This window comes from Convolutriloba macropyga, chromosome 13 (genome assembly GCF_964194025.1).
Source record: "Convolutriloba macropyga chromosome 13, txConMacr16.3, whole genome shotgun sequence".
In the NCBI taxonomy this organism is placed as follows: Eukaryota; Metazoa; Xenacoelomorpha; order Acoela; family Convolutidae; genus Convolutriloba; species Convolutriloba macropyga.
The window spans coordinates 33,009,719-33,024,831 of record NC_134480.1 but is presented as its reverse complement, the minus strand read 5'-3'; the positions used below and the strand labels follow the sequence as shown (position 1 = coordinate 33,024,831).

Below are 15,113 nucleotides of genomic sequence, written 5' to 3'. Positions count from 1 at the left end.
TGGGGAATCTATCGGTGGAGAAATTTGGATGTTTTAAGCAGCGGTGAAAATTAAGAACATCTTACGATAAGCCTATTTATTGCGTTTTGCGACATTTTCAAGTAGTGAAACTTGCAGCCACCACATTTTATTAAGGCATCTTCCTTCTGGCGGAAAACCAAACCATTTAAATTTTTTATTCATGAAATTTATGGTCGTTGGTGACCATATAATTTGTGGTTGTGCTTTCTGATTTTTTTTGCAACTTAATTTGTCCCGGAAACTACAATAGATATTACCTAAAATTACCTACTTTATCATCGATATGGTTTTGGAAATTTCTTTTTTTAAACCAAAGAAATTGATTTATTTGCTGAACAGCGAAGATGTTTGCTCTTTATAAAACGATACAAAAAGTAGATAGAAATTTTTTTTGTGTGCTTAAATCTTGTATTTTCTAGATAGTTTTGAATCGCTTCAGGTTTTTTCTCGTAAGGTTGCATTGTTTTTCTCCCTTGCAACTCCTCTAAAAATTAGAATGCTTGTGAGTTCTTCTGTTTAAAATTTTACCAATATAACAGACCTAGTTGACCACTAAACGAACGTATCATAACAATACTTATTGAAAGAATATTAATCCATAATTATCCTTGAGGGCAAAATACAAAAAAGGGGTCTTCAAATAACGTTTTCAATCAAAATTTAAACTTGAATAGATACATTATATGTGCTCATTGGTAAACCATTCCTCAAAAACAATGGAATCAAGAGTCGTTAAGGAGATTTTCTTCAGGGAAGGACATTCTACCCCTTTTGTTTAAAGTCATTCGACTAGACCGCTGTTACGACGAATAATAGAGAAATATTTTAACGATCACATCAAAAACCAAATATGAATTACCAAGCGGTGATTAAAGAAAAAATAGTGAATGAAAACCGCGTCGTTTTGTCTCCAGAATGAATGCCATTAATTTTGAGAGCCATTTTGCAATCGTATGTTTATTCCTCCGTTTCACCTGTGAGCATAGGTTATTGAATAATTTATAGACTCTTCCATTTTGTTTCCAATAACACAACAAAAAGCAACGCCAAAGCAAATCGTATCGGTCGCTTTAACTCTTGTTTTGAGGAGTATTTATTTTGGTGTGGCTTTCAAAAGTAAGTTCAATTTCACTCCTATTTGAATTGGATTGTTTTTTGTTGAAATTTCTCTTCCAGTTCGGACCATGTATCTGTTCGGAGTGTGATATAAATTTAATTCAACTTTAATATAGCCTGACTATGTAACTTAAATTAACAGAAATTGTGAAACAATTGAAAAAATTTAAAAAAAATAAAGAGCGAACATTTTAGTTTGGTCGAATGGACATTTTTTTATCAGCTTTGTAGTTTCTGCTATTTTATTTTTCCCGTTTTTGATATTTTGATAAGAATTCTATAATAAGTTCTTTTTGCATCTTGTGGGCGAGCTCAAGTAATATAAACATCTTTTTAATCCAATTTTTGCTTCAAATGTGTTAATTTTTGGCCAATTGTTTTCTAAGCACGTTTTCATTTGGCCGTGCTTTTAATCTTCAAACGCTAAACTGTTTGTTAAGTTAAGCGTCATTAAGAGCTCTTTTGGCAATCAAAAAGTCAAATACAGAAAGCACTGTTTAAGACCATTAAAATCTTGTTGAACTGCTGTTGAAAATAAATCAAAATAACTGCAGTTAAGAATAAATCTAATTTAGCTCGGTATGATTCTTGGAGATTTACGTGGTTGTAAAAATTAGCTGGTTAAGTTATATTATGTTAACCAAAACCAGCTCTCTACAGTTTATCTAAAAAGTGCAAATACCACTGAAAGTGAAGCAGTATCAAAAAAGTGTCTTGGAAATTTGACTTCATTGACTGGTGAAGTGTTTATTACATGTATAAGTTACAAAATTAAGCGACGCTTTAGCTTGGCTGATTCTTACTCGATTGCCATCTATCGCGTCATTACACACCACGACCACGCCTGGTTAGTGAGATAGGTTAGTTTTGACAATTCTTCAAAAATTATTTGTGAACTAGATGTTCAACATTTAGGCTTAAATTGTTTTTCTTCTCTATCTAATTGTAGCCAGTAGAAAAACAGTTAGACTATGCAGCAGGTGTAACGAATGTCGTGAACAGGCGCTGTAAATTTTTTCTGTTTCAATTTGACTGATTTTCAAAACTAAATTCATATTAACGGTTTGTTTTTCTTTTGTTCGCTGAGAATTTTTGGAATAAGGTTTGGTAAAATTTTCTGGTATAATTTTTCGATTGGAGCTGTTTTGTTAATCTTTATTGTTCCGTGGTTGCCACAGAAGCGCGTTTTTTGTGGTCGGCGAATTAAACATTTTCCTGACGATCAAGCGCCAAAAATTACAAATTATAACAATTGCGAAACTTGGCAAATTTAAACCTCTATCTCCATTGATTGGCGGTATTATAAAATTTCAAATTATAACTATCAGAAAAACACGAAACATGAGGTAATTTTTAGTACTTGTCAAAAGCAATGTTAAATACCAGCAATTTGAAAAGAAAATAAAATTTATTTGTAAACTTCCAGATGACGTGACCACAAAAATGGAAGGAGTTTTAGCAATTTTCATGTGCCATGTTTCAGGTTAGTCAGACGAAAAACGAAGAAATTGTCGACAGTCGGACACAAGGAATCTGAATTGCCTGCTCATCGTCTGATTGAGACATGGCAGCCCTCTCCACCAATCCCTACATGGATGCCCACTTCAACAACGCCCCCCTCACCCGACCTGGAGTGCCTCCTAACCCCGTACATCGATCCAACAGTCTGGACGTGGTACCCTTGAAAAGGATCACGGGGGTGAAAGTGGACCAGATTTACAACCCCAGACTGCCATCTCTGAGACGCATAGAGATGGATCACCTGCTAGGGAAGTTGCCCTACGAGCACTGCAGGAACACGACATGGCTTTCAAAACGTAAATATTACCATCTAATGTAAAGGTGCTATTGTCTTAAGTCTGCGATTGAACATGAGTGTGTGTTTTTTTCTGATTATTTTGTTCAAAGAAAATGTAACGACAACGACTAGCGCAATAGCACCTATTCAACCGACTAGAAAAAGAAAATCACAGTCATCTAGAAAAATGGAGAGAAAAAAGCTGTCCATTGTTTTAGAGATTAATATCTAACAGTAAGTTTCCTTCACAGAAAAAAAATTGAATTCAGCTGCTTGATTTTGGAAAAAATTTTATATGCTGTATATTGAAGTGTATAAACTGCCTATCGGTTGACATTATACAGGTTCACTATAACAATGAGTTAATTAATAGCCGCCCTCATCTTCTCAGCCGGCTATTATGGCGCTCCTATTTTTTTTTACTTCGTCGAATAAAAAAATGTTTCGCTTTACCTCATTTTGCCGCTTTTTCAACATTTTGCGTGATATCTTTTTGACTTCTCTAGGCTAGTTTCTCTCTTCTCTCATTCTGCTAAAAGTGATTTTGAACATCGGTCGCTCAGCAAAGCAATTCAAAATGAACAGAGTCAGTATAAAAAATGAAGTCAGAAGTAGAAACGGGATAAACCCATAAAGCCCAGTTTTAGATGCCCGCTATTTGAACGTCGTTCCTATAAGTCTTAGTTACCATCTCTAATGCTTATTGGTATTGATATTAGCCCCTGTAGCCTCTTTCTAAGAAACAGAAGTACGTTATGTTCAACTACGAAATGCCATCAAAATAAATCGGACTTTTCAATATCTTCTATTCTTTCAATCCCAATCATGCTTATTGGAATCAACGGCGGCTATTTTCCGGCAATCTGTCGGGTATGTTTTGATATTTGTCATTATTCAATTCTAAATAAAAGTAGTAGGGATTTTGTGGGAATTTTTTTGATCAAGATTATACAGCTCAGCTGGTTCCAACGTTTTGCGCTTATCTCACCCTGTCTCTAATTATGGAATGAACTGATGTTAGCATGATTTTCTACTGGTCTGGATAACACAGATTTAAAGACGCTGCGAAAGTTTTTCGAAAGATAATGACGAATAACTAAGAAATACACAAAATTGTTGCAAAGTATTTGTGCGCTCTTAAAATAGAGCCTGATTTTATATTCTAAGATTGTTCTTAAATGGAGTGAGAAAAAATTGGTGCCGGTTTTTGAGACATGAGATGCTTGAAGAAAACAACTGTAATTGAATTGACGACGCTTGCCAAAATTGGGAAGACTTGATATTCACTGCTCTTGTTTCTTTTTCACTTTGGTGGAACCACAATAAAAGTTGTTCCTGTTTCTCAAAATAAACCAAACAGAATTTTGATTACTTAAATATGCAATCGTCGCCAATTAGTGCTTCGCTCACATCGTTTCGGCGAACTTATGGCAGTTGCAACTATATTTATGAGGTATATGCTGAATGAGTGAAATTACGAAAAAATTTTTTCTTTGCTGTATTACAAATTAGGCATGCATTATTGCAGGTTTAAATGAAAATTCAGCATTGTCATAATTTGTCGAGATTTGCATGAGTCCTTGTTGCAGATCTTCGAAAAATTGTCGAAAAATTTTGTTTTTTTTTTAGTTGCCTTGTTGTGTATCTCACCTTCGAACAAAGTCAATTGTTTTGTGCTAATTTAATTGCCATGACCGAAGACGGGATTTTGATTTTATTCTCGAAAACTGTCGGCTAGAATTTCTCGACGCCGCATTGTTGCTCTGAAAGTAAAATCTCGTTGTGTCCTCTGAAAAAAACTTTCGTGGAAATTTTATCTATAAAAACTGCAAAACAATTTTTTTTATAGAAACGAAATATTAAATTTTTTACTGTATAATCAGCATTACACCTGTGCATTGTCTTTACGTGTAGGTTTTAAATGGCATGCTGTTTTAATCTGACTAGTCTTCTATAATTTTGCATTGCTTTTTTGGAAAAAGCAAACAGAAACAGTTGATTTCTGTAAATTTTTTAAGGCATTTTCCCCGTCTTCACAGTTCAGTTGCTGGTTTTTTCTTAATATTTGCCTTTGTTTAATTTTCGTGTTTTAATTGCTCGCGAACGAAGTTTGAAACAATTATTGTAAAAGTGTTGTTCTGTTTCGAGTGACTTTTACGCCCTTGACTTAATCGTTTTGCGTGATCTAAATTTCTCTCATTCACAAATGTCAGTAGTTGAACTCAAGTGGCGGCAGTTTTTTTTTACTAAAAGTCAAATTAAAGGTGCTCCGAAATCGTAATTTTTGTCACTTAAAATATTTGTGGTTATAGTGGTATTTAGTAAGGCGTCATTTCAATCACCCTTTGTGAATTTAAGTACCTCCCTCCTCGACTGAAGCTGGCTGCAATAGATCAGAGCTCCCACTAGTCGTTCGAGAGCAACTTCTCCGACGTTATTTGGTTATTTTTGTTAAATGGGGACACATATGGTTTAACTCACTGCCTAAATTGAAGTGCCAGCAGATGTTTATTGAGTTGTTTTAAGTTCTGTGTTGGAAAAAAGTTCCTTTGTTCAGTATTAAATTGATTAATTGTTCTGTGCAGACGGTTATTTTTGGAAAATATATTAGAATCAATCATGAATGTAAAGGGGCGTTCAGAGTTTTCAGGAGTTAAAATGAAAAACTGTTTGATTTTTTTTCCAGCAGCTTGGCAGTGTCAAGTGCTGTTTCATGGGGACCACTGTGGTCCCTCAAAGTTTCTGGGCAAAATTAAATTCCGTGTCCAGTTGAAAAAGTCGCATCTGAATTTTTATGCTAAAAAGTCTGATACTCTCTAAAAAAGAATTGATCTCAACTAATTTGACGATAAAAATCATAGTCAGGTATATTTTCTTCAATTATAGGCGAGTTCGACCAACCAACAGTAAAGATCTTCGAGGACCGGCAGTTCAACAAACAGGTCTTCAAAGGGTCCTCTACAGACCACGCTGCAACCGGAGTGGGTGTGCCCTCTGGCGATGCTCTCTACGGAACAACAATGGCACAGAGGGTACCCAGTGCAACTGCAATGACCAGAGCACAGGTTGCCAGACGGGAAATGGAAGAGATGGCCAAAAGTCAGGATAGGTTCTCGAAGTACTTGGCAACCAACTTAAACGCTGCAGGTTCGAAAGTTGGACATTCTGTATTTGAACTCAAAAAAGGTCAAGATTAATTCAGAATTTGACTTATTTCGTTTTTTAATGTCTGCACTTTGAAATATGACAGCCCTTTCGAAGAAACTGAAATCGAACAAGGTGTTGCGTACTGGCAAGTAGTTATTAAACTGCTAGCTGTTAAGAAGAGTTTTAACTACTTAAAGCTTAAATAGATCATAAAAAGGGAAGTTATTTAAGATACGCGTATTTTTTCCCTACTAAAAGATCACTGGACTGCTTTTAGGGAAGTGGAACCATCCATCGGTATGCAAAATTATGATAGTTGTCAAAAAAAGTAATTGCTCATCTTGACGCAGTTATTTATTGTTTTTCAATTTTGTCAATCGGATCAACATTTTTACCATTTCTATCATTTTGCTCGTGTTGACTGATTGAAGCTGTGATCGTTAATGATCAATCTCGTATTGCGTAAATCCTCTTATGAAATCAGCATTAAATAAATGTGCATTCGAAACTCTGACGATTCGAAACTATATATAGAACTACCGCTTTTATGATGAATTTGCGTTTTAATGTAACAATACTCTAAGAAAGAGTACAAAAAGATATAGCAACCTTCTATACAAACTCCAGACTTGATCAATTAAAATGGTAATCGAGTAGATATTAAAATACAAAGCTGGATGAACCCAGCACGGGCCGCCGAAGGTTTTATCCGTACTTTATAGCTATTTTATTTGCGCTAGAAATTATATATTGTGTTTATTGCCAAGCTGAGATCATCTCTCGCGCCCTGTTAAAAATAGGGAACGGTTAAAAAGAAGATTTTCATCTGAAGTTGCAAAAATAGCATTTTTCGCTACTTTTACCCCCGCAAATCGTGATTATTTGCTTTCTGGTAGTTTTTATCCTCTGATTTTTCCTCCTCAAAAACGGGATAAACAGGTAAAACCAGTCGGATATTAAATCGCTGAGCAGTTTTGTTAGTTAAACTAGTCTCTATGTGTACGAATCTGCTGAGAAGACATAAAATAATGGTACAAGAAGCTGTTTTTGGCGGTTTAGGCCACCTTCATTCTACTCCCCACACTCACTTCACCCCAAGAATTTGAGACCAATTTGACCGAATTTGATAAGTCGGTTGTTAAACAATTGCAGATTAACAATATCCACGGTTAGGTTGATAGAATAGAGAAATGCTTATTCGATTGGTGAAAACAAGAAAATATTTGAAATTTTAGCAAAAAGTTTTAAAATTTAGCACACTGTTGAAGTCAGTTCTTGAACAATGAGAACATCCGATATTCTGTTTACGCAGACACAACCGAACAAGGCCATTTAATCAATTTTCTATTAAAAAAATACCATTCTGTTTTTTGCGCAAAAAGTGAGAGCTTTAATTTTCGCGATTTTGGTACTTTTGTAAGCAATGTCATCATTGGGCATTGACTTGATGTGATATTTGAGAAAATATCATGCATTGGTGGATAATAATTTTTAAAAACTGGAAACTTTTGTCATGCTCATGCAGCTACGCCTCATGATCATGAGGTTATCGTGACCTGTCATTAGAGCTATTACCTTTTTAAGAGGTTACTTGATTATTATCATTGAACTGTAAATATTTAGTTTAAATATTGAAGTGACTTGCTATTAAACTAATCTTTGTCAGGACATGTTAGACTTCGATAGCTGAAGTTAGACAGCTCTAATAGTGCCTGTATTTTCTCTGACCCTTTGAATTAAAGCAAACATCTAGGTCAAACCTTTCTTCAAGTCTAAGTTGAGAAACACCAAAAAACCCAATTTTCGCATCCGTAGAAAATGAAAATTACAAAACCCCAGGCGAACCGCTAATCGCAGCGCAATAATTTTGGCACCATTCGAACCGCGACTATTTGTTTCGTGTTTTAAACTACTTTCCGGGCCGCTCGTGCCATGGTGACTGGAGTCATTTGGTGTTTGAACAGAATTTTGAGGTTTTTGAAAATTATCATTCAAAATGGCACAACCTACCCAACCCTTTTTGAATTTGCAAATTGACCAATTCGAGCGGCAATTGAGAAGTTGCATTAGTTTGGTTCAAATTGATGCGGCAAATCAACATTTGTACCTACATCTTCAGTTGAAAGGTAACGCTTTAACTTTCTATGATCAACTTGCACAAGCTACAAGAGAAGATTTGGATCTAGCTTTGGCAGCTTTACGTGAAAGGTATGTAGGTCCCGAAATCGTTGAATTTTATAAATTGCAATTTTAGAATCGTAAGTTTAATAAATCAATAGAAACAGTTCAAGACTACCTGAGTTACAAAGATTGGCAAATTTAGCTTTCCCAAATACAGCAGCACAAGCTGCCGCTGGTGGTTTAACTGCAATAGCTGCAGAAGACAGAGCAAATGATAGAACTGGAATAGTTAAAGAAGTTTTTATAAACGGTATGCCAAACAAACTTAAAAAATATCTGTTAACTCTACCAGCAGCGACCCTCGTCGAACAACATTGCGAAAAAGCCTCAAAAAGGTTAATGTTAGATGATCAGTACCCCGAGGATGATTCAGAGTCGGCCTTTAATAAAATATCTACCTCACAGTTTGAAACAATTGTTGCTAGTATTTCAGCTATTAACAAAAGCCAAAAAGAACTAAGAGTCTAATGAAAAACTAAATAAAAAAATGTCAAATTTAGAAAACAAAGCTCAAGTACAAAATGTGAGTTCTAGTAACTGGAACACAGGACGATACGGACAAAACTATCACGGAATCGCCCACGCAGCAGCAATCGACCCTCCTTTCGACTGGCATGGCATGATGCAGCAAATGATAGCAATGCACCAGGGTGTTCAGCCTAACAACAACGGAGGAAACTTTCAATCACAAGGTGGATCTGGAAATGGAAACTTCAACAGATCTAACGGCAGAAGAAACCGCAGAAGGTTCTTTTGTGACATTTGTGGAAAGTATGGAAACACACCGAAGTATTGCTGGTATCGTGAACAAGCTGAGCGTGACCAGAAGCTACCATTCGACAAACAACCAAAAAACTAGGTAAGCCACGATTACAGCGCAAAGTCCCTCATCTTAATTCAGTGCTACCCCCTTATTGTGCTAAATTATTTTATGTCCCTTTATCTTTTCAATCATTCTCAACATCATTTTTAGTCGATTCTGGAGCTTTTTCTAGTGCTAATTCTCCCTTAATTATTGACAAAATCAAGCAAGTATCGCCAACAAGCATCGAAAACTTACCATCTAATCCATTCCCTGTTGTAAAAGTGGCTAACGGTTCCTATGCAAAAACTTTAGGCCTAGTTAATATTTCCTTTACTGTAGCTAATCAACCATTCACTGAGCAATTTTTAATTTTGCCAAAAATGAAAAAACCATTCCTAGGTTTACCCTTTTTTGAACGAAATGATATTTTAATTGATCTTAAGTCCCGTAAGCTCCTCTTGCCCGATATTACTTTGCAAATTAACTCTGTGGCCGAAGCCAACGGCTATAAAACTATTCATCTTAAGAACAAATTTGCGCAAAAAATCACTCTGCGCAAGATTACTATTCAACCACACAGTCAAGAAGTTTTGAAGTGCGCAATAGATAAAAAATTCTCTGAAGAAATCATAGGAATAGTTGAGCCTAATGCTGGTTCTGAAAAGAGTTCGGGGTTATGCTTAACAAGTTCCCTGTCCCAACTGAAGAATTCTGAAACAGAAATTGCCCTTCTTAATGTTACTCCAATAGCAATTACTGTGGCCAAAGACAGCCATTGCCAAATTTAAAATTTCAACCCCAAAACAAGCCGAATATATTCAACCAATTGATCCTAGTTTGTTTAGTTTAGACAATTTGCAACTTAATGAGCTAATAACAAATCATGAAAAAAGTCGATCCCTTTCCCAAAAATGAGTTTTGGTTCCCTACGCCCGAAACCTGATCGTCATCGCAAAACTTGACCGGAATTCATAAAAGAATTTTCGAAACTTTGGTAGAACTGAAACAACTTGAGAAGCTTGATCCTTTACAAAGTCAAGAAGAAAAACTTAAATTTTTAAGTAATTTTAATTGGAATAAATCTGTACTGAATGTTGAGCCAAAATCCAAAGTCGAAGATCTTTTAGTCAAATTTAATGATATTTTGGAAGACATCGTTTCGATGTTGGTGGAAACGACGAGTTCAAAAGCAAATTTACGCCGGAAAAACCCAAACCCGTTTACACGCGAAGTCCCCCAACTCCAATTCATTTGCGTGAAGAAATTTTAGTCGAACTTGCAATAATGCAATATTTTGGACTTATTACAACTTTGCCGTATTCAATATATTCAAGTCCTCTTTTTGCGCTACGCAAACCATCCGGCAAACTCCGTTTGCTTTTAGACCTTAGACGTGTTAACCATTTAATTCGCCATGATTATAATTGGAATAATTTTCCAATTTCAACGCTCGAGGATGTTGGTATCCATTTAACCGGTAAAAGCCTTTTTGCAAAATTAGATTGCCACGAAAGGTACTATGCTGTAAAAATGGCAGACCCCCTTTTCGTTCAACTACTTGCTTTCAATTTTGCATCAAGAATTTTTGCCTACACACGATTTGCGCAAGGATTAAGCCGCTCTGTAAGTGCATTTAGTTCCTTCATGCGTAACTAGCTTGACCCATGTATTGCAAATGAACAATGTTTTCAATACGTTGACGATCTTGGCACCGCTGCTCGCAATTTCGACGAATTGTATTCCAATCTAGAAAGCATTTTTCATTGTATTCGCCTTTCAGGTTTGAAACTTTCGATGGAAAAATGTGAAATAGGAGTACCAAACATTACATTTTTAAGTCGTTCAATAAGTTCCGAAGGAACAATGCCTAACAAAAGTAAGGTTGATAAGTTCCTGTCAACGATTAAAATGCCTAAACATGTAAAACAAACAAAACGCTTGATTGGATTTTTCCAGTATTTCCAACACTATATGCCTAAATTAGCTGATAAGCTTTTGCCATTTTATTGTCAAAAAATGATACGCCTTTTTGAAATTACCAACGAACATCACACCTGTTTGAAAGACTTGACTAAAATGTTGGAAAACTCGTGTAAAATTACTCTTCGACTACCAAAACCAGATTTTCAGTACGTTATTTTAGCAGACGCTAGCTATTATTCGGCTGGGTATGTTCTCATGGTTGAAGATTATGTTCAAAAAGGTGATGTTGAGCACATACTTTATGCACCAGTAGCCTTTGGTTCAAAGATTTTTAACGCTACTCAGCTAAAGCTGTCTATTTATGCTAAGGAATTTCTAGGCGCTCATTTTGCTTTTGACTCGTTTGCCCATATCTTATGGGGAGCGACGAAACCGATTTTAGTTTTAACCGATAGCAAAAGCTTAACGTCATTTTTCCAAGCTAAAACAATTCCAGCGCCACTTTGGAACGCAGTTGACCACGTTTTGAATTTCAATTTTGTTCTTGAACATGTACCTGGCCGCGCCAATACCGCAGCTGACTTTTTTTTATCTCGAATTCACATTAACCCGTCAACAAAATTGAGGCTCAAAATATCAACCAAAATGCCAATTCATGGAGTAGAAGTGGAAATGAAACCTTCCGTACCGGATAATAGCCTGACAGCCCTCCAATGTTACGAAGATGATGACTTTCAAATAAGTGACCTGAACGTGGAAATCAGTGAAATCTTGTGCGACCTCGAATTGAACTCTTTGGCAGAACGGAACCCTTTATATGAGTTTGAGTTTCACGATGACAATCAGCCATTGAACCTCATAGAAGAGCAGAAAAAAGATCTCAACATCCGATGTCTCATTGAATGGATCCAACAATCATAGAAACTGGACTATCCATAGTTTAATGATGAGCTACAAAATTATCGTAAGCATTTACATCGCCTAATTGTCAAAATTGGTATTCTTTATAGAAAGTTTTATGATCATACGGGAAAAATTTTGGATAATCAATTTGTGGTTCCCAAGCACTTGCGTAAAAAATTTTTGTATAGGATTCACAATAGCAGGTTCAGTGGTCATTTAGGTATCAAAGCGACAGCTTCTGAATTTCGTAGAAGGTTTTATTTTCCTAACTTTACTGTAATGCCATTAGATTATATCAAAAACTCTTCTTCATGCCTGCAAACAGAAGCTGTTAAAAATAGTGACCTTAGATCACAAATGCTTTCTGTCGCATCTCAGCAGTGCTATCCTGGCGATTTGCTTGAAGTTGATCTTGTAGGAAAATTGAAACGATCTCATCGATAAACTCATATTCTAACAGCAATGGACGTTTTTAGTCGTTATTTGTTTGCCATTCCTATCCGAAATGCTAGTGCTGAAACTACTGCAAGTCATTTGTTTCATTTATTTATGCAACACTCATACGTGCCAACCACTATTTTATGTGACTTAGGAACTGTTTTCACTTCTAAAATAATGTAAGAATTGTGTTCATTACTTGAAATCAACCTTAAATTTGCAACTGTCAAACATCCACAAATTATTGGTGCTATTGAGCGTAATCATGCAACTGTGAAGCGAATTATGAGTATTTATGAGGATTCATTAGCTAAAGACTGGCATAAATATGTTGATATTGCACCGTTTGTCTTTAACACATCATATCACTCATCTCTGGGTTGTACACCATCCCTGTTATTTCATGGCAGAGATCCATTCAAACCAATTGACTATCGCTACAGCAATGTTGCTCTAAAAACTTGACACCTACACATGATTTTCTTGCTGACACCCAGGAGAACCTGAATAGAGTTTTCGCAACTGCACGTGATAATTAATTACTTGCATATTAAAAATATCGCAAAATCTATGACAAAAAGGCAAATGCTAAGCCACCATCACTCCATAGTTTTTGTTCTTTACTGAATCCAAACTTGTGACCACTAGTGATTTTGCTGGTAAGTCAATCACTAAATGGTTTCCTTTGTATCGTGTAGAAAAGGTTTTAACAAACTCCAACTATATTGCCCGTAAATTTAATTCTAATCATACTCAATGTGTAAATCGAATGCGCTTCCGTCCTATTTCACCTGAGTACGAAATCATTGATCTACCTAATGTCGATTCAAAAAATTTTCTCCCTGATCCATCAACTCAGCGAATGTCTGAACCTGAAATACCTGATGGCGTGATTGATCAAATGATTTCTTACGAACCAATTGTTGGTTATCCAGCGATACCAGGCCATACAGTGGTCTTTGGCTTTGATTGTCCAAATTGAGCAGCACCACCCATGGCAACCCCAGTAGCTGTTGCGCCAGCCGTTCAACCTTCAGCCGAATAACCTGCTTTTGAATTAAATGAACCAGTAGCAGCTGAAATACAAAATCAAAATCCTAATTTTCATGCTCAATTGCAGCCTCAACCTGATAACCCAGACGCATTCATTGTAGAAGGCACTACAGCCCCTGATGAACCTTTTCAACCGGATGTTATAGATGCTGGAGCTTAACAAGTTCCTTGTCCCAACTGAAGAATTCTGAAACAGAAATTGCCCTTCTTAATGTTACTCCAATAGCAATTACTGTGACCAAAGACACAGCCATTGCCAAATTTTAAAATTTCAACCGCAAAACAAGCCGAATATATTCAACCAATTGATCCTAGTTTGTTTAGTTTAGACAATTTGCAACTTAATGAGCTAGTAACAAAACATGAAAAAGTCGATCCCTTTCCCAAAATGAGTTTTGATTCCCTTCACCCGAAACCTGTTCGTCATCGCAAAACTTGACCGGAATTCATGGAAGAATTTTCGAAACTTTGGTAGAACTGAAACAACTCGAAAAGCTTGATCCTTTACAAAGTCAAGAAGAAAAACTTAAATTTTTAAGTAATTTTAATTGGAATAAATCTGTACTGAATGTTGAGCCAAAATCCAAAGTCGGAGATCTTTTAGTCGAATTTAATGATATTTTTGAAGACATCGTTTCAATGTTGGTGGAAACGACGAGTTCAAAAGCAAACTTACGCCGGAAAAATCCAAATCCGTTTACACGCAAACTCCCCCAACTCCAATTCATTTGCGTGAAGAAATTTTAGTCGATCTTGCAATAATGCAATATTTTGGACTTATTACAACTTTGCCGTATTCAATATATTCAAGTCCTCTTTTTTGCGCCACGCAAACCATCCGGCAAACTCCGTTTGCTTTTAGACCTTAGACGTGTTAACCATTTAATTCGCCATGATTATAATTGGAATAATTTTCCAATTTCAACGCTCGAGGATGTTGGTATCCATTTAACCGGTAAAAGCCTTTTTGCAGATTGCCGTCAAGGGTACTATGCTGTAAAAATGGCAGACCCCCTTTTCGTTCAACTACTTGCTTTCAATTTTGCATCAAGAATTTTTGCCTACACACGATTAGCGCAAGGATTAAGCCGCTCTGTAAGTGCATTTAGTTCCTTCATGCGTAACTAGCTTGACCCATGTATTGCAAATGAACAATGTTTTCAATACGTTGACGATCTTGGCACCGCTGCTCGCAATTTCGACGAATTATATTCCAATCTAGAAAGCATTTTTCATTGTATTCGCCGTTCAGGTTTGAAACTTTCGATGGAAAAATGTGAAATAGTGAGTACCAAACATTACCTTTTTAAGTCGTTCAATAAGTTCCGAAGGAACAGTGCCTAACAAAAGTAAGGTTGATAAGTTCCTGTCGACGATTAAAATGCCTAAAAATGTAAAACAAACAAAACGCTTGATTGGATTTTTCCAGTATTTCCGACACTATATGCCTAAATTGGCTGATAAGCTTTTGCCATTTTATCAATTGTCAAAAAATGATACGCCTTTTAAAATTACCAACGAACATCACACTTGTTTGAAAGACTTGACTAAAATGTTGGAAAACTCGTGTAAAATTACTCTTCGACTACCAAAACCAGATGTTCAGTACGTTATTTTAGCAGACGCTAGCTATTATTCGGCTGGATATGTTCTCATGGTTGAAGATTATGTTCAAAAAGGTGATGTTGAGCACATACTTTATGCAACAGTAGCCTTTGGTTCAAAGAT

General features: G+C 36.1%; 1 protein-coding gene across 4 annotated transcripts in view; it reads left to right on the top strand.

The window, feature by feature from the left end:
• Positions 1-1,031: 1,031 nt before the first annotated feature.
• LOC142352270 (uncharacterized) overlaps positions 1,032-15,113 on the top strand; it is a 56,182-nt gene continuing 42,100 nt past the window's right edge. Inside the window, exons 1-3 of one of the 4 annotated variants that reach the window (XM_075404760.1) lie at positions 1,032-1,137; positions 2,621-2,954; positions 5,822-6,082. In XM_075404760.1, the coding sequence (XP_075260875.1) occupies positions 2,702-2,954; positions 5,822-6,082 (514 nt within the window). In that variant the 5' untranslated portion in view covers positions 1,032-1,137; positions 2,621-2,701. Of the gene's footprint in view, positions 1,138-1,596; positions 1,998-2,101; positions 2,145-2,620; positions 2,955-5,821; positions 6,083-15,113 lie in introns of those variants that run through there. The other 3 variants (XM_075404761.1, XM_075404759.1, XM_075404762.1) reach the window with 3 other exon arrangements.